This window comes from Marmota monax, unplaced genomic scaffold (genome assembly GCF_021218885.2).
Source record: "Marmota monax isolate L192 unplaced genomic scaffold, Marmota_monax_Labrador192_F-V1.1 WCK01_AAM20220418_F8-fsc00009, whole genome shotgun sequence".
NCBI lineage: Eukaryota > Metazoa > Chordata > Mammalia > Rodentia > Sciuridae > Marmota > Marmota monax.
The window spans coordinates 28,758,307-28,777,471 of NW_026694710.1; the positions used below are offsets into that span (position 1 = coordinate 28,758,307).

A 19,165-nucleotide genomic window follows, 5' to 3' on the forward strand; every position below is an offset into this window, starting at 1 on the left:
GAAAAGAGAAGAGATGAACAGGGAGAGAGCAAGAGCAAGAGACAGAGAGCGCGCGTAAGAAAGATAAAGAGCAAGAGAGAGAGAGCAAGAGAGAGAGGGAGAGAGAAGAGCAAGAGAGGGGGGGCCTGGCAGGAGGGAGTTTTTATAGCCCAAATCTAATGGGGCCTCTGGGTCTGCAAGCTGCCTTGTTGGCCCAAGGGGGGTTGAGTGCTCAGCCTTAAGCAGGGTTGAATGTTCAGACTTGAGGCAAACAGGTGATAAAGGACCAGATAGAGGGGGGTTTGAGTGCGTGGGCTATCTTGCAGCCAACATCTGTTCAGCCTGCCCTGCAGACAACAGAGTTCAGCCTGCTCTGCACCCAACACCTCTGAGACTCTTAGCTATAAGCCCTGTGAAAAATCAAAAGCATCATTCCAGCAAGCAATGACACAGGATAATCATTCCCATTCCAAAAGAAAGGAATAGGAGAATGCCAAGGAAGGATCAGAACAAAACATAACAGGGCAAACATTAAATCCAGTAGCTCCATGTCCAGCATATGTCCGTGTGGTAATGGGATGTGGGCCCCAAAGGTGTTGGGCAGCCCCGCCCCTGTGCCTTGCTAGCTGCATCCATCTACATGGCCATTCTTTTGCTCTGGCTCTGCTCCTTATCTGTGGCTTTGCTCTGGAGATGGTCTATTTCTGGAATCTCTTTCTGGGCTCTCCATAGCATCTTTAGCTTTATTCTTAAAGCTCCACATACTACCTTTTCTGAGACTGCCTTCAGGCATTGTAAGCCTGCCTCACTGCCTAAAACCTGAGTAGAAACTTTTGCAACCCCACAACTCCTACATTCTGCATGCCTGCAAAACCAGCAACTCGTGAACAAAGACAGGGACTGTTTGAACAGCAGCTGGGCCCCCTCAGATTGTGGCTGCAGTGGCCTTTGAGTGCTTGAATGGCTGAACACAGTGAAACAAATCCCAGGGAAACAACTTCCTACCTGGCCCGGGGGGCAGGGCATTCAGGCACTCACAAAAAAAAAAAAGTCTTTCAAACAAGTTTTATTCTTCTCATACTCTTGGGTTACTATAGGTAGGGTCTGGCCAGTTCTTGAGATGTCCTCAGGCATCTTGCCTATTGTCCTAGTGCAAAGCATTTGGTTTCTTTTTGTTGGTGCTAAGCCCTTTAGCAATTGTACGCTTCTTGCCTGCAACTTTATGTGTGCTCCTTTTCTGGCCAAATTGCAAGTTTTTCAGATCTTTCCACTCAGCTTTTTGCTTCCAATTCTTACTATAAATTTGACTAAAAGAAGCCAGCAATGCGTATTCCACAGCCTGAATGCTGCCTTGAAATTTCTTCCACCAGATTAATTAGTCCATCACCTTTAAACTCAGCTTCACACACAGTCTCAGGCCATGAACAAAATGTAGACAAGTTCTTTGCCAGAATGCATGGGTGGCCTCTAGTTCAGTTCCAGTAGAATTCTCATTTCCAGCCAAAACTTCATGAGCATAGTCTTTACTATCTATTCCTATCAGCATTCTGATCTTCTGAGATCCTACTAGTTGCCCATTAAGTTGTGCTTATGGCATTCTAAGTTTTTTCTAGCCTGCATTTTCAGACTTTTCTGAATCTCCTCACAAACCACCTACAAAGACTTCCGTACAGTCACAGCAACAACCCTACTTCTTGGTACCAGTTTTCTGTGTTAGTTTTCCATTGCTGTGACAATATGCCAGACATACTTGAAAGGATAAAATGTTAACTTTGACTAATGGTTTTAGAGGTTTCAGTTCATGATCATCTGTCTCCCATTGTATCTGGGCCTATGGTAAAGAGGAACATCATGTCAGGGAGCACTTGGAAGCACAAAGTGGCCCACCTCATGGCAGATGGGAAGCTGGGGGCTGGGGAAATGATATACCCTTCACAAACACACCCTCAGCTGCCTACTTCCTCCAAAGGTTGTGGCGGGGGTGGGGGGGGGGCGGGTAGAAAGTAAAGGTGTCAATGAACTGGACTTCCCAGTGAATACAAATATCAGTGTTTGGATGTATCTGCTGGACTTGTGGCATCCATCATTGATGATCTAAGGTGACATTAGAATGACAAAGACACTTGCCTTTGTGGTGTTGGGAGGTACAGAGACAGGGCTCAGTGTCAACTCTTAAGGCCACAGTACCCTGTTAGCAGTTGCTTGGTAGAGGTCCTAGGACATCAGGAAATTCCCAGGGACTTCTGGCTCTCGGAGCCTGAGGCTAAAGCAGGTTCCAGTTGGCTGAGGTCATAGACACAGTGCTGGGGGCACAACAAGTTCAGGGACACACAATAAAAGGTGAAAAGAGATGGCTGTCCACGATCCACTGCTCATAAGCCCTCTAAGCTCTTGGTGTACCTCCTCCCAGACTTTTTCCTATGGATGCAAAATTTTAAATAAAGAGTGATACATGTGTGTATGGCATTTAGTAATTTGCTTTCATTAATTACTAGGGCATCTTCCCCTTTAAAATAAGTTTGTATCATCATTTTTAAGGTTTTAAAAGATCTTTAGTCACTGTGCCCTGAGTTATTTGATTCTCTACTAGAAATTTAGATCTCCTGAAATGTTGTTGCTACACACTACTTGCTCACCTACTTGATTTTTTCCTTTGAAATATATATATCCTAGTGGAATTTCCAGCTTGGTATGTACATTTTAAGGTAGGCCAGCTGCCCTCTAGAGAAGGTGTATCCGTATAGATCCCCAGTAATGACATGTGGGTGCCTGTCACATGTCATGACATGTCATGCTGGCTTTCGCAGTTCATTAGTGGCTTGGATTTTCTTTCTATGCACTTACCGGCTATTTGCACTTTTGCTGATTGCTCATCAGGGTCCTCTTCTTGGACTGCTTCTTTTTAGTTGCCTCAGAAGCCCTGTGTATCAGATATCAACCACTTTGTCTGAGCTGTGAATGATTTGCACTGTTGAGCCTCAGCTCTCCTCCCACTCCAGAACACTTGGGTTTTTATGAGACAGCTCTGTAATCTTAATTGAGCAGCTTCTGGTTTGGGGGTTGCACAAGAGGAATTTCCTAACTCCAGAATCTGCAGAGAAAGAAAGTGGGGAGGGGCATGCTGTCGAAGGTGGATGTTCTTAGGAGGGGGTGCCTTGAGGGTGAAAAGAGAGGGAAGGAGACCATTCCTGAGGCTGGGGAAGGGACCATTTAATGCACACCCTGCCCCCTTCAGTGCAGGGAACTGGGGCAGAGTGATGACCACACAGACTTGCAAGATGGAGAGGAAAGAGGCAGTGAGCTCGGAGTTTCTGCTGGTGAGTCCAGAGCAGAAGGCAGGGAAACAGTGGGTTGCAAGTGGGGTCTGCTTTTGCCCCTCATTGAACATCCCCACAGACGCTGTTTAAAACCACAAGAAAAGCAGATGGATTGCAGCACAGTGTGGCGGACCCAGGAGACTGGAGTCTGCAGATCTGCCGCACCACCTTTCCAGTGGAGTGCCCCGTTCCCAGCTACACTGACCAGCTGGGCTCGTCCAGTTGGGTGGAGTGTGCTCCCTAGAAGGGCAGGGCGCTTGTGAACTGGTGATGGCTGTCAGCCCCAGGCTCCATGCTGACCAGTGGAGAACTGAAACCAGAGGGTCTGAGGAGGTGGCCGGTGGGGTTTTCCACCATGCTTGGGAGGGGCTGACTTCTTAATGATGCTGAGTGCTGTGGGGGTCCAAGGTGTGACCAGGCAACATGCTGACCTGGGCATGGGTCTCTCCATGGAGAGCCAGTGCTGAGGGCCAGCTACTGGAGCCCCACTTTCCAGAATGACAGTGAGTGTCACGGAGAGGAGGTGGTGAACCAGGGCTGGGTTGGAGCTGCAGCTGGGCAGCTGGGCAGCTGGGTGTGGGCAGGCGAGGCATGCTGACCTTTCCTCTTCAGGCCCTAGGACCGGCTCACAGCAGTGAGATGGTGCCCAGTGAGTGGGGACGTGGCCCTCCGTGGGGTGGAGGCCCAGTGGGGAAGAACAAAACTCATTTCATCTTTTGGGTGGGTTGTAGGAGTCATTTTCATTATAAATAGTTGGAATTTTAAATTAGGACATCACTGTATGATCTAGTTGCAAGGAGCGACTGTGGTGGATTTAACTTAAGTGTTCTCTCTTAATGGGCTCTGTGTTGGCGTATTTGCAAAGCAGGAGGAAAGGGATGGTTGTGTAAAGTGTTTAGCTGTCCACAGCTACCCTCACCCGAGTCTGGACTTGTGGTGCTGCAAGTCTCTTAAAGGAGCATTAGCATGTCCGCATTTGTATGTCTTTAGAAGCACTGCAATGTAATGCAATAAAGTCTGTTCTATTTTATAGGTAAAAAGGATGAATGCTTGATTTGTAAAGTTCCTTGCCGTACAGTTTTGCTCTCAAAACATGTAAGTTGAAATCTGTGGAATTCAAGTATTAATCACAGTAGTACTTTTAATTTGAGATTTTTAGTCATGTGTGGTACTAAAATTTTCATTTGTTCTACTAACTTAACTGGATTTTCTATCTGGGTAATCAGAGTTCAGTTAGGATCCTGTTTCTAAAACCTCAGCACAGCTTCCTTTCTTGGGCCCAGATCAGCCTTGTGCAGGGTTGTTGGATTGTGCTGTGCCCCTGGAAGTGGAAGTGGGCGGGAACGATGGCTCCAGCCTAGGCCGGCTCCCTGAGAGGGGAAGGCTCTCCCTGCGGTCCTGTAGGTGAAGGAGTCCAAACCCTGCTGGGGATGGCCTGAAATGATGCCTTTGGTCCTGTCTACAGAAGACACCAGTTTAACTTGTTTTTAGTTGTAGTTGGGCACAATATCATCTTTATTTTATTTATTTATTTTTATGTGGTGCTGAGGATCAAACCCAGGGCCTCACACATGCTAGGCAAGCACTCTACTGCTGAGCCACAACCCCCTGTTCCCCTCCTTTTCTTCCCCTTGTCTTGGAGCATATTCTCCCTGGGCATAGAAGGAGTGTGGCCCTGAGGCTCAGGGGTTGCCAGTTGGCTCTGACTTGAGTCCTTCCCACTGCCCTGCACAGTCCTAGAGGGGCAGCCCCCTTCCTTGTGCACCTGGAGGCCAGGGATGGTCATCTGTGGTTAATTCTAGAAGCAGTAAGCCTACAGTCATTTGCTTTCTCTTTCAGACCGACTCGGACATACAGGCTTTCTTCATGGGCATTGACGGACTCTGCAGGAAGTACTCCCAGGAGACCGCCCAGGTGAGCCGTGGTGCTGCTCACCTCCGAGACAGGGCCAGTCCCTGGTAGGGCAGCAGGTACTTACATCTGTGATGCCTTTCACCGTGTTGGAGGTGCAGCCTTTCCAGCACAAAACTTTAGATTTTGACACAGTGTTTGATCCATTTTGCTGCTGTTTGTGTTTAGGTGGCACACTGAGACTCCCCACCTCTGTTGTGTCCTGAGAAGCTCCTGGGCTGGGTTCTCTGGGTTCAGGCAGTAGGTTTCTTCTTGAAACTGTCCTTTGCTGATGCTCACCCAGGACCCAAGTCCCCACCTCGTCTGAGTCTTGGTGGCATTTGGCTCCAGGGCCCCTCCCTTCCAGACACCCCTTCTCTAGCTCCTCTGAGGAGTGCCTCCCGGGAGCTCCTCCACCTGTTTATTCCAGACCCTCCTCCCACCAACACACACTGTGCTTCAGTCCATGCCCTCCTACCTCAGTATGGACTAATGTGTGTCATTGTCCTCTCTGCCAGCCCTGGATGTCACTGAACAGCTTGCAGTCTTCTGTCTGCAGGGGAACTATCCAGGAAGGAGGGTCATCCTCTGCCCCAGCTCATCCCTCCTGCACCCATTCTGTTAAAGCTATGGTGCACACCGACACTGTCTACCCCACCTGGGGCCAGGTTGAGTGGAGGACAGCCAGGAACTGCCTCCAGCAGTACAGGAGGCCAAGGGAGAGCAGGCAACCACCTCAGTAGACCTCAGCAGCGTCCCCCTTGGCTGTTAGCCCTGTGTTCAGGCTGTGGCCAGCCAGGCCTCCACACCACCTCTCCCTCTCCAGGAACCCATTCCAAAATGATGCCTGAACTTCCCACAGGACAGAGCTGTTCCAATGCGACTCCCCTCTCAAATTGTGCCAAAGTCATGTCCTCCAGGGAGGGACACACAAAAGCTGAGTCATAGGTAGACAGGCCCCAGAATGCAAGGTGAGCATGACCTGGACACCTAGAGCAGGACACTCCTGCCCACCTGTTCCGCTCCATCCTGCCGGCCCCACACTCAGGCTGAGTCCCTGCAGGCCAGAAGTTATGTGAGTTGGTGAAATAGAAGGTCCTCACAGACTCAGGACCACAGGCAGTATGGTTCCTGGGCACTTCCCCGAGCAGCCTCCACAGGGGCCAGTGCCTCTCAGGAGAGAAGACAGTGGACCAGAGCTGCCTGGGATGTCCACCTGGCTCCACTCTGCCCTGTGCCTCATGGGCTTCAGGCCAGCCATGGAGGCCTGCGGCTCCAGCCTGGGTGGCAGAGGCTGGCCCGGTGACCTCCCCCCACCTCTGAGTGGCTGCCTCATAGCTGAGCTGTGGCTGTGCTGACCTCTGCACTCACATTTCTTGTAAGCGTAGGGTGGAGTTCTCCAGAGACCGATGGTGCAGTGGTTATTTACGTGACGTAACGGGCTTACTGCCTCCAAACAGTATTCCTAGATTTCTGTCAGCCTCCATTTCTAGTAGGGTGAATATTGACAGGTAAACCCTCACAAAACTCTCTGGGTCCTCAGCAACTTTAGACTGCTAAGCTGGCTGGAGACCAAACCGAGCGCCATCGCTGAGGTCCTGGGACCTGCACCAGGACAGCATCAAGGGATCACCTGGGCCAGGACCCTCCAGAGGCCCTTGGGCCCCCTGCCTTCCCAACCTCCTCCTCCCGTGGCGGCCTCTGTCTGAGGAGGGCCTACCAGCTCTGGCTCTGCAGCCCAGGCACACGTGCCTCTTGCTGAACAGCCAGCCAGTCAGCCTGGGCATGTGTTGACCCAGCAGCCACTGCTCTCGACCCAGAAACACCCAGCACCCGTGCCCAGGACCTTGAGGTGCCTCTGGGGATGCTGCTCTTCTGCGGCCTGTTCTACCTCATGGCCTTCGGTCTCCTGCAGTCTCTCGCCAGGCTGTGTGCTGCCGTGTGGGGGTGTGTGAGCCCTGGGCAGCGCTCTGAGCAGGCTGGTCCAGTGTGGCGCCTCCTCAGCCCTGGGGTTGACCCAGTCCCATCCAACCCAGAAGGCATATTCTCTTCAAAATGAGACTCTCCGTTTCTTTCTTTTTTTTTAATATTTATTTATTTATTTTTCAGTTTTCGGCAGACACAGCATCTTTGTTTGTATGTGGTGCTGAGGATGGAACCCGGGCCGCACGCATGCCAGGCGAGCGCGCTACCGCTTGAGCCCCATCCCCAGCCCCTTTCTTATTTTTTTTTAATATTTATTTTTTAGTTGTAGTTGGACACAATATCTTTATTTTTATTTATTTTTATGTGGTGCTGAGGATTGAACCCAGGGCCTCGCATGTGCCAGGTGAGCGCTCTACCGCTGAGCCACAGCCCAGCCCTCAGTTTCTTTCTTAGCATCTCTAGTCTGTGGAGCTCAATATCCTTCCACGGTCAGGACTACAGAAACCCTGGGGACGATGTGAGATTGCAGGCCTGGGTGAGGCCTCAGAGGGATACAGATTGGTGGCCTGGATGCCTGGGGTCCAGTCTACCCCATCTGCTCTAGAGACTCCCTGGACTCCACACCACAGTCCCTTTACAGCTCACCAGCCTCTCTGAGGCCTGTGCTTGTCTCCTCCCTTCAGTGAGCTTTCTGGGACCCAGGGACACCCTCCCTGTGGTCCTGTCACCCCATCAGCATGTGCCTTACACAGGGCAGGTCAACCGCTGAGGCCTTGCCCTCCCCAGTCCTTTCCTGGAAACAACCATGACAAAGCAGGAGCAGCATTCCTCTGCCCCGAGCCCACACACCTGGTCCCTAAGGGTTCCCCAAAGCTAACAGCACTGTGTGGTTTAGGTCATCACATGAAGCTCCGTCCTGTGCAGGCGCAGGACCTGTTGTGGATGGATGGGAGACAGGCAGCTGTGTGTGCTCATCAGTCTGCTGCCAGGAATTCCCAGCTCCACTGGCCCCAGTCAGGACTAGAACCCGGAGGGCTCTATCTGGCCTTCCTTGAACAAGTCTGAGGCAGAGAAGACAGGAAAAACAAATCTCCTGTGGTCAAGTCTTGCCAGTGTGGACATGGCACCAGTAGGCCCTCCACAGTCAGGCAGGTGTGTCTGCCATGGAGCCCCCCGCCCCGTGAGCCTGGGCAGCCAAAGGAACAGGGCCCACCCTGCAGGGTTGGAGTGGATTCATGAGACAAGCTGCAGGAGCTGGGCTGTGAGGAGTGTTTGATACAGGTAGGCACCTCCGCCAGAGAACTAGAGACCTCCCAGCGCAGTCACGGGTGGCCCTCAGGGTCATGGCCTGCGGCGTCATGAGGATTCCTCACCAGCCTTGGTGGGCAGCACCTGGTCGTCTCCTGCAGTTGGTCTTCTAGAGCCATGGGCTCTCTTAGATCCTGAGTCCTAAGCTCAGAGGCTTTGAGGAGGATGCTGACCCCACTGACCTGGAGGTGGCTCCCAGCACAGCTTGTCCCTAGGACGCAGGCACAGTGTCAGGGCAGTATCTGTTCACAGCAGAGTTGGATCCTGTTTATACCAATTAAGGATCATGGGAGATGCAGAGCACTCCAGTGTATCTGTTGTCACCAGCAGATGGTCGAGGTTGGTGACATGAGAGATTTACAGGAAGCCGACTTGACCCCACTTCAGCCCCCAGGCAGCCATGTTCCCTGGGGAGGTGCGCCAGATGGTGGTAGAACTTGGGCACATGGTAGTGGATGCATGTGTCGGGTGTGACCCGTGGTCTGAAGCCTTGCTTGCAGGTCACAGCTTCACTCCTCAGTGTCACAGAGCACTGTTCATCTCCCACATGGGTGCTCGGAAGCCTGTGAAACAGCAGTGTTGGCTCCAGTTGGAGCTGCCTCCAGTCCAGACAGCCACAGGCTCCCTGGGCTTCTGCTCCTGCTCTTCTACCCACCCACCCCAGTCCACGTACCAAGTTCAGGTTCTCCTCTGGCTATGCTGGTTGGCCAGGAGGCCATCCCTCCAGCTAGTCCCCTTGTCAGAGTGACGACATGCTGAGGTCCAGTCAGTGGGGTCTTGTGCCTTTCCACATGAGAGCAACAGGAACATCACCAGGGAGACACAGCCCTTGGCAGGGAACAGGCTCATCTGTGTTTGCATTTGGCCTCCTGCTGGCCTTCCCTATGGAGGGACATCTGTGCCAAGCATCCATTCTGGATAGCAGCCGGCCATGGGCAGCAGGCAGGAGCCTCCCTACCAAGTGGAGCCTGCCTGTGGGTAAAGAAGGGGGTCTGCTGGGGAAGGGCAAGTCGGAGTGTGTTGGTCCCCACACTTGCAGTCCTTTGCAGCTGAGTGTGTCCTCGGGAAGTGTAGGGTGAGCCTGAGCAGCACCTACATTGAGCTTATTGTCTCCTCAGGTTTCAGAATTTCAAGAAAAACACAGGAAGAGATTGTTAGCCTTCTATAGAGCAAAGGTAAATCAAATGACCTGTTGCCACTGGAGCACCTTTAATATTTGATTCAAATTTCATGACCGTGAAGATGAGTTATCAGGCAACATAATATTGTCGCTATCTCCTCCTGATCATTACCACCTGCACAGACATAACCAAGGGACTTACCTTCTCAGTCCTCTTACACACCTAGAGGACAGGTGCTGTCAGCCACCTGCACAGACATGACCAAGGGACTTACCTTCTCAGTCCTCTCACACACCTAGAGGACAGGTGCTGTCAGCCACCTGCACAGACATGACCAAGGGACTTACCTTCTCAGTCCTCTTACACACCTAGAGGACAGGTGCTGTCAGCCACCTGCACACACATGACCTTGGGACCTGATCATTAAGTCTCTTTCTGTAGTTTGGCAGGTGACAGGTCCAGATCTTGACATTTTGCTTTCCGAGCCATTTAATAACCTGTGTGTAGAAGGTACACCTAACGTGGACTGAGTCCCCAGGAGGAACCCCACAGTGGGGGCGCTCCTGGTCTCTGCCCACTCCCTCAGCACTAGTGGTGTCCAGGGCTTTGCTGAGTCTGTAGCGTGCGCCTGGCTCAGCTGTGCTGGTGACCCAAGTCTTGCTAGCTAATGTGGATGGTGTCATGCTTACTTAAGAAGCAGCCAGATGGGTTCTTCACAGGGTTGCTGGCGCGTCTGGCTGAGAACAGAAGTCCTCTCATTGTGTCTAGATCTCTCAGTTGGAAGAGTCCCTCAGGAAGTCAGCACTGCAGGTGGAGCAGCTGCAAAGGTAAGGCCCTCCCTAGGAGCAGTGGGCAGCCAGCCGCCTCTGACCTCTGAGACCGAGAAAGAGGGAGCCAAGGAGAGAGCATTTCATTTACTAGAAACTTCTGTCAAGGTAAAAAAAAATCCATGCAAAAGCTAGAGGAAAAATAGGGAGACAAAAAGAAGAAAGTGGAATAAAAAGTAACAAAAAAAGCAGGGCTCTGGAGGCACCCAGCGATTCCTGAGGCAGCCGGTAGGGGCTTGCTCACTTAGCAGTTCAGGGAGTGTCTGGTGCATTCTTTAGTCCTGGGGTTCGGCAGTTCTCCTGTGAATCAGGCCTGTGCCCTGAGCTCTGCTTCAGGGCGGCACAGGGAATGAGCTTACATGTCAGGCAGGGGTTGGGCACAGGTGCCTGGGAGGGCCCTGGGAGGCCACCCTTGAGCAGAAGCTGTGTCACTGTTGCACAATTGCCTGTCCTGGCTCATTCAGCCCAACAGAACTTGTGGGCACAGCAGTCCAGAACATTGAGTGGGGTGCCTAGGCCATGGTGCTTTTTGTCTGCGCTGGGTGTACCTCCTCTGTCTGTGGAAACCCGTGCTCAGGACATCCACCAGGCTCAGGGGGGCAGACAGGCCAGCCTGGGGTGCACAGCCTGCCTGGGTAGAAAGTGTAGCACACAGTGGGCCTGAACTGGAGGGCCAGGTGTCGGGCCTCAAGCAGTGCCTGTCAGAAATCCAGGGCTTGGCTGGACCAGAAAAAGCAACCCATTAACTTTCCCACATTTCTCTACTAGCCTCTGAAGCCTGGTGTGTTCATGGCCCCTGCTGTCTGTCATGATCATGATTGGCACCTACCTTCCAGTGGCTGTTCGTCACACAGTTGCAGCAGCAGGAGTCTGTTACATGCATGGCTGGAGCTTGACTTCCTCCTGCTTCCAGGATAGGGGCAGCTGGACAGGCAGACCAGCAGTGTGTGGGAGCTGTTAGATTTGTCCAGAGCCCTTTTGCAAGCACCAAGTGCCGTTTCAAAGTCTTCTCACACTCTTAGCAGGGTTGAATTAGTAGGAGTGCATTTTTGTCATTTAATTCAGTACCGTTTCTCCATCTGTTCAGTATGAGATCGTCACAGCACACAGCTTTCAGCACAACAAAGAATTCCATTTCAAGTGAGTAACAACGCCGGGGGCAGTCAGAAAATGCATGCTGCCGACCACACTAACACGCACTAACCTGAATGCGTTTGTCACCCCTCCAGCAAAGCCACGTGGATGCCAGCTGCTGCCACCTCACTCCTCAGCCCCTGACAGGTGTGTGGCTGTGGGGTGGTGTGAAAGCAGGCAGACTCTGGGCCCCCCTGGGAATGAAGGAGCTGACTCTCCTCTGACCTTGACCAGGGTCCTTCCAGGAGAATTTGTTTACGCTGGCACACACCTTTGTGACACTTGGCTGATCCATGCTCCATTTATGCCTGCCTGACCGTTTGTCTAGCACAGGAATCAACTGTGCTCCCCTGGTGTCTTAGGGAAAACCTAGCCTGGGGCAGCCCCCCCATTCTTCCAAGGGTGCACTGTCACAATAGGAGACAAGAACAAAGGTTTTACTTACAGATCCTGGGCAGGGAGGACACAGTCAGGATGGCAGGCCTCCATCCTTGGGCTCCAGGAGGCAGAAATGAAGGCACAGAGGGAGGCACCCATGGCCAGGCCTTTATGGGGGTCAGGGCACTGTCCAGACAGGTCTCTTGTGGGAGTTATAGCTGGTGGGTCTAGAGAAAGCAGGCACAAGCTCCAGGAGGTCACACCGTGACTGAGAGGTGGTCACTGTGGCATATCCATGCAGTCGATGTGGGGTGCAGAGTCAGCAGGCTGGTCAGGTAGGCTGTACCTCATAGTCCCATAGGAAGGTGTCACCACGAGCAAGTCATGCAGAGCAGGTATCTAGGACCAGCACCCTGGAGCTGGGGAAGGTGGAGAACTGTGAACTGTCCAGGAAGAGAGTTCTGCGTATGGTGTGGGAAAGTTAAACTTGTGTTGAGAATACATGCCAGAGCAAAGTGAGATTAGGAGAATTTCTACCCAGGCCGGACCAATGGGAGTTACCCTGGACTCCCACTGAGGCTGTCAGAAAAGAGTTGGTCTTTTTGCTCTGGAGTCACTGGCTGTCAGATGGCCGGGCTAGGGGAGGGCCAGCCCCCAAACAAATCCAAGTGATGTTTCCTGTCCACCTTTCTCCTGGTGAAGGGTGAGCACATACTGGGCTCTAATGCTGGGAAATGGGCCAGGCAGTGGGTGGTGGACCAGTCCTGCAGGTCCAGGAAGAGTTGGGAGAGCTGAGAGGTGGGCAGCCAGGAGCAGAGAAGAACCTGCCAAGGTCCCTGTGTCCTGGAGATCTTACTGATTTTACAGACAGTGGGCAGCCAGAGGGAGTGCAAGGGGTAGTGGGATCGAGGCATCATGGGCGGAAGGGTCAGACCTACTCACGGGGTCTGTACATGCAAGTGTGCTTAAACTGGTATCTTTTAAATTATAGATAAGTCCTGGGCTCCACTAATGCATTTCACTGTTTAACAGAGTGGAGTCGATGGAAGTTGACCTTTCTCCTTCCCCAATGAGAAAAGTAAGTCCAGCAGGCCACCTTGTCTCTCCTGTCCTAAGCCCACATGCTACTGTCTTCCCTTGTCCTCGGTACTTGTGAATTGGCCATGCTTTGAACAGTAGCCTGACTTCTGTCAGATTGTTGCCATTTGCTGGCCCCTGGGAGGCGGGGTGAGTGAACTGGGTCCTGAAAGACTTGAGAATGCATCTTGTCTGAATGCCCAGGCCTGTGGTCACCGAGGGGGCGGCCGCAGGGGCTGGGGCTTCACCTGTTTCACACTGCTGGAGAAAAGCGAACCCTGTCAGCCCGGAAGGGAAGCAGGTCAGAAATCTGAGGACTGAGAAACTGACACGGCTGCGGGTTGGACAGGAACCCTTGGTCATGCCAGGTGGGCGACACTGCCCCTCGGTCAGAACTGGGTCTCCTGCGCAGCCAGCCAAGTCAGCCAGGCACTAGGCAGTTCAGAGGAGGTGGAAGAGGGCACTAGAGCTGGTGGGACAGTCAGGTCGAAGGTCGAAGGCAGGACACCATAGGCTGGGGACAGGGAGGGTGCCACTCTGATGTGTGCTTGTCAGCATGTGCAGCTTCCTGAGCCCTTTGAGGTGCTGCTTATCAGCAGGCACCGTCCTACATACTCTGTGGGTGTGACAGTCCTGGGGGCTTGTTGGTGGGAAATCACGCCACTTCCAAGGGAGTCACCTGGACCTGCTGTGGAGGAGCCTGGATTCCAGGAAGGGGGCCTTCGCTTAGTAGGGCACGCGGAGCCACCTGCAGCTCTGGAGAGGAGAGACTCCAGTTCCTTGGCAGTTAGTGTGGGCGACGGCTGCCCCTCCCTGCCCAGCTCACCTCCTGCAGTTCTGTCCATGCCTGCTTCCTGTGGTGCACCCCATGTGCTCTAGGCATCTGCCGCCCACCTGCCTCAGCACACCTTGGCTCCTCAGAGATTAGACACTTGCTTCCATCTGTGCCTGCTTCAGAGATGACCCCATGCCCAAGGCTTCCTAGACCCACAGGGTAATGAAGGGTTTTCTCCTGTTGGGTCAGCTTCCGGTTTTCCTCAAGACCAGGAAATTAGTCCAGGCTGGACACTGAAAGACTGACAGGCTCCATTGAGCAGCATGTCACCAGGTGTCACAGGGTAGCTGAAGGGCCAAGATACAGTGAATGGAACTCCAGAGCCAGGTGCCCAGGCAGATGTTGGCAGATGTTTACTAGAGAGGACCAGATGGTGAAAGTGAAGGGCTTTGCAGTCTGTTGCAGCTTCTTGGCTCTGCCACTGGCACCCCAGTAGCCGCAGGCCATGTGCAAATGAATGGGCACGGCCATCCCTAAAAGGCTTTGTCAACGCAAACCAGACATGGGCCATGGCTTGCCAGTAAGATACGAAGTTTCAAGGAAAACATCTAAGACCAGTTTTTCTCCCTTGAAGTCCCCTGTGGAGCTGGAGTGGGTGTGTGGAGGTTTCTGGGTGCAGTGGGTGCTCTCCTGTAGTGGGTACAGGCAAGGTACTTCTGGGAGCCCTGCTGCAGCAGGCTCTGCAGAGCCCTCGAGTGCTGCCTGAAGCCAAGTCTTTCTAACTGCCCTCAGCACAGTCATGCCTCTCTCCAGGGGCAGAGGCGGCCAGGTGACTTCTCCATCCAGGCCTCACCTTAATGAGCACAGGACTTCCTCCTGTGCAGTCGGCAGTGGTAGTGACCGTGAAGTAAAATATATCTTCCAGATATAAAGCAGACACTCCTCACATGCCTCATCGACCCATCAGTGAGGGGAGGCAGTAGAATGAGGACTCTGACATGGAGGAGCCCAAAGAGCAAGTCGGGTGTGGGGAACCAAGCACCGCAGAGGCCGAGAGCCCCTGAGGCCGTGGACGGGAAGCTCCAGCCGAAGGGGCTTCCCCTGCTCTCTGGCCTCAGGAGTGCCCAGCAGAGACCTGCTCCAAGCACGCTGGGAACAGGGAGGGAGTTCAGTCTGCTGGATCACCCATGAGTCAAGACTCCCAGGTGCTTGATAGGGCCAAGTGGGCACTGCAGGAAGCTGGTCCTGAGGTGGGCACGCAGGCTGGGGGGTGCTGGTCTGCTGTGCCACCTGTTTGTACTCTGGATGGGTTGAGTTGTCTCGTATTTCCTGGGACTGCCTAGCTTCCTATAGAGAGGCCTCTGTGCTCGAAGACCTGCTCCCCAGAAGGTGGCCCCAATGTGGGACCCCTCCCTGGGCTCTCAGCTCTCTGTTCCCAGAACCATTCGGAGGGATCTGGTCCTGCACTCTGCCTTGGCCTGGCTGCCCAACAGGCAGTAGGAACATGCTCTGGCTGGGTTCTAGTGACAGCTGAGACTGCCGCAGCTGAAGGCAGAGCCAGTGCCCCAGACCAGGATGGCAGTTCCCAGAGACACCCCAGACACCTGGGCCTCCTGGCACCATCTTCCCTGGCCCTACCCTATAGATGCTGTGATCCAGGTACTTCCAAGCCACCAGAGAGTTGCCTGTGTCCCCATGACCTCTCCACTGGCTCAGGGGTGACCTCGCCCACGCCCAGCAAGACCAAAACATGGGGCATTGGTAGCTTCTCTCCCTGAACTGCAGCTGCAGCCTGCATACTGTGGACATGGAAGACATGCTCTGGCCTCATGGGGCAGCTCTGGACACTCCCTCTCACCTGTCAGGAGCGCCCACCCTCATTCCACCATTGCTACACCCATCTGCCAGCTGACTTTAACATGGTTTGCTGAAGAAGCCCTGACACCACCTCCTCTTTGAATTGGGTTCCTTTCACTGCTCCACTGGGAGTCATCCTTGAGTGCTGCAGCCAGTCCTTCCCTTCTCTGTGGGCTCCCCAACTGTGGCCACTCAGTGGGTCCAAGTGTCCAGGTGCCTGTGGTTCACTGTGTACCAAGGCATCTCCAGCAGGCCTGGGCATGCGATGGGGAGTGAGGCAAAGATCCACAGCTCATATCCAGCAGCATTCAGTTGCTACTCGTACGGCCCCTCTAGTTCCTGCGCCTTACCTTCTGCCCTCCACAGGTCACAGCCAGGCACGTACAGGCCGTACAATTTGAAACTTCACAGAGAAAAGCTAAGACTAGGGTGGGTGAGTCGTTTTTCCTCATCTTGCACCTAGCGAGAAAGAGGTCTTACTTGTGGATCAGCTCTTGAGCCCTGTCTGGGAGACAGCCTGGTAACAGTTGAAGCAAAAGGATTCAGAGAGGTTCGAGTGCCCAGGGTGGCGGACACACTGAGGGAGTATGGAGGGTGGCCCCAGGGCATGGCCTGCTCAGATGCTGATGTGCAGCCTTATTGTTTCTGGCCTCTTGTCTCTGGCCTGGGCTCTTGTAATAAGATGTGCCAAGACCAGGTGCCTAGGACTGGCATCTAGGTCACACCAAGCGTGAAGGGTCTCAGTCAGAGCTGCGTGACCTGGGCAGTCTCGAAGGTCAAGCAGGAAAGCTGAAGCGCTGGCTCATGTTGCCACAGGGGGACGGGGCACTGAGCAGGTGCAGCACAGGAGGCTCCTCCCAAGATAAGTCCCTAGCATTATCAGGATTTGTTGACTTTGTCTCTCCTGAAACGCTTCCACACGGAGTGTGGTTCTGCTTCCACTCACCACCTCTGGCCCCGGTGAGACAGAGAGTGGAGCTGGGAATCCCTCGCCCCTTGCCAGTCTGGGCCAGGGCCAGAGGCAAATGCCCAGCCACGTCAGACAGGAACCTGTCCTGGAAGGACTGAGGAGGCAGAGCTCCAGGGAAGAGGTTCCTCGTCAGCAGATTCTAAACCTCACAAGTGGCATTTGGAATTTTAATAGTTGTTTTCTTTTTTCATACTTAGCCTGAAGTAGCAGCTGGTCCCACAAGAATCTCTTTGATTAGTCCACCTCAGGGTGGACGCATGGGTAAGTAAAAGTTCCAAATCCACACACCAACTAAACCACTCCTCCAAAGCCCCATGTTGGCAGAGTCGTAAGAAGGTCCCCAGGTGAGGGCTGTCCTGGCAGAGAGAGCAGAAGGCTGCACAGGTGCAGGGTGTGGCCCCAGAGCCCTGTGGGAGAAGCTCTTGGGTTGCCTTGGAAGATGCTGGTCCTGTGGCACTCTGTCCCCATTGGCCTCACTTGGAAGTTGTGATGCCAGGTTGCTGGCAGGGAGTGGCTTTGTGGCTGCTCCGTTTCCCTGCTGGCGAGGACTGCTGAGCCTCCAGGCCCTGGTGGGCTCTGCACAGTCCCTGGCCTTCTGTGCAGGCTGCCACCCCCACCGTGATACTTCTCACTGTGCCTCCCAGGGGCGGTAGTGGCTGACTCATCGTGGTGTGGTGCTGCCAGGGCCTGGCCATGTTGGGGCATGGACCCTTGTCTTCACAGGATCCTGCTTAGCACATAAGCCTCTGGATGCTCAGTGATGTCCTGAGAAGTCATACGAGGGCTGCCCCCACTGGCCGCCACTGCTCCAGGCTGAGCACCACCCAGGTGCCCTCAGACAGACCTGATGCCCTTGTTTCTTCTGTGCCAACGTGAGAGAGAAAAACATTATTTTGATGTTCATTTCCCTGAGTGTTGATGGTTCTGAGTGTCTTGGTATTATTCACCTCTCGTTTTTTTCTCTGAATTATCTATTTTCATGTTTTGAACATTATGAATATGAAATCCTTGATATGAACGATGTTGACCTTTTTGCCCAATTTGCTTTGCAATTCTGTATTTGACTTTTAGGTTTTAGAAACTTAACATTTTTGTGTACTCAAATTTGTTGCCCTTTTCATTTGATAAGGCGGTCAAGTGCATAGCTAAATCACTCTCCTAGTTGGCTTTTTTAAGACTACTTTTTACAGTGGTTTTGAGCTAAAGGTAGAGGGCTGCTGTCTGCCTGTGGCCGCAGCGCACAGCATGCCACCAGAGTGCTGTGAGAGCAGAGCCAGCCTGGGTGGGAGCCCCCAGTTGGGACTCTCTCTGCTCTGGTCTGGACAGGGCTGTGATGGCGCGTGTCTCCACTGTGGCAGCAGCCCTCTGTGCCCTGCTGCCCCTCGTCTCTCCTGGTCTTTTTACTGTCCCCAGTTTTGCCTTGTCCAGTGCGGCCTGCAGCTGGAGTTGAGTGTGGCCTTTCAGTTTGTCCTCTTGGCTTAGTCTGTGCTCTTGAGTGCTGCGCCTCTCCTTCCGAGGCTCCATGCTCTTTTCTTTCTAGGCTTGCATCGTATTTGCCTGGGGGGATACCCTGCAGCCATCCCAGCTGCTTCCCAGTCGAGGCACTACGTATACTGCTGCAGTAATGTGCTGCCAGTGTTCAACTCCTGTGGTCGACACCAAGTAGGACGGCTGCTGCTGGGCCTTGCTGGAGAACACGCTGGTTCTGAAAGAAACTGCCGTGCTGCAGGTTGCCACGGTGCCCTCCACCAGCAGTGCCGCCCTGCAGCATGAGCTGGCCTCCGCGTTGATAGGCGATTCCTGGAGTCCTGCCATGGCGGTTGGCGTTTCCTGGTGATGCACAGTGAGCATCTTCTCGTGGACGTTCACCGTCTGGACGACCTTGTTGACATGTGTCAGGTCTTTGGCCATTTTTTGATCGGGCTGCTTGTTTTCTGTTGAGGAATTCTGTGTATGTTTCGAATATCTTCTCCTGTCTGTGGCTTGTCTGTTTACTCCCTTGACATTGTCTTTTGCGTAGCAGGATTCTTTGAGTTTTTTTTCTGAAACTTGTCCAGATTCTTAGGCCTCTGTCTGGAAGCATACTGTAAGATGAGAATCCACCTTGCTTCTTTAGTAATTTACTGGAAACTACTCCAGACACACAGAAATTTTGTAAAAACATCCCCTCCAGGTTCCTTGACCACTAACCTCTGTCAGAGCTGGTCCCTGTTGTCACTGATGTCTCGCATGTCACAAACCTGATGCCTGAGGCCCCTGAAGAAAACAGAGCACCCAGCACTCTGGCCCAGCCTTGGCCTCCACAAGGCCCTGCTCTCCCTCCAGCCAGAGCCCTCAACAGAGTGTCTTTCCATCATCCTCCACACTTTCCCCCGGGCTCTCCATTTCTTGTCCTTAAAGAATATAGACCTTAAATTCTGAAGATGACCTGGAGCCTGGGCTGTCTGGAGTTTCCTCCTGTGACCCCATGTGCTGTTGTGGCAGGAATGTGCCAGTTCTTCCTGGTAACTCACATCAGGGCATACAGGTTGCCCTGTCCCCTCCCTGGGGACACTGACCACACTGCCATCTGTTGGTCACTTCACTGCAGTTCCATCTGCCCACAA

At 53.2% G+C, this 19,165-nt stretch overlaps 1 protein-coding gene across 1 annotated transcript in view; it reads left to right on the top strand.

Annotated features, from left to right (window-relative positions):
• Positions 1–3,257: 3,257 nt before the first annotated feature.
• Rnf212 (ring finger protein 212) overlaps positions 3,258–19,165 on the top strand; it is a 31,289-nt gene continuing 15,381 nt past the window's right edge. Inside the window, exons 1-10 of the mRNA XM_046423428.2 lie at positions 3,258–3,296; positions 3,754–3,799; positions 4,330–4,391; positions 5,136–5,210; positions 9,539–9,595; positions 10,310–10,368; positions 11,456–11,508; positions 11,598–11,649; positions 12,913–12,958; positions 16,757–16,820. Coding sequence (XP_046279384.1) covers positions 3,258–3,296; positions 3,754–3,799; positions 4,330–4,391; positions 5,136–5,210; positions 9,539–9,595; positions 10,310–10,368; positions 11,456–11,508; positions 11,598–11,649; positions 12,913–12,958; positions 16,757–16,820 — 553 coding nt within the window. The remainder of the gene's footprint in view (positions 3,297–3,753; positions 3,800–4,329; positions 4,392–5,135; positions 5,211–9,538; positions 9,596–10,309; positions 10,369–11,455; positions 11,509–11,597; positions 11,650–12,912; positions 12,959–16,756; positions 16,821–19,165) is intronic.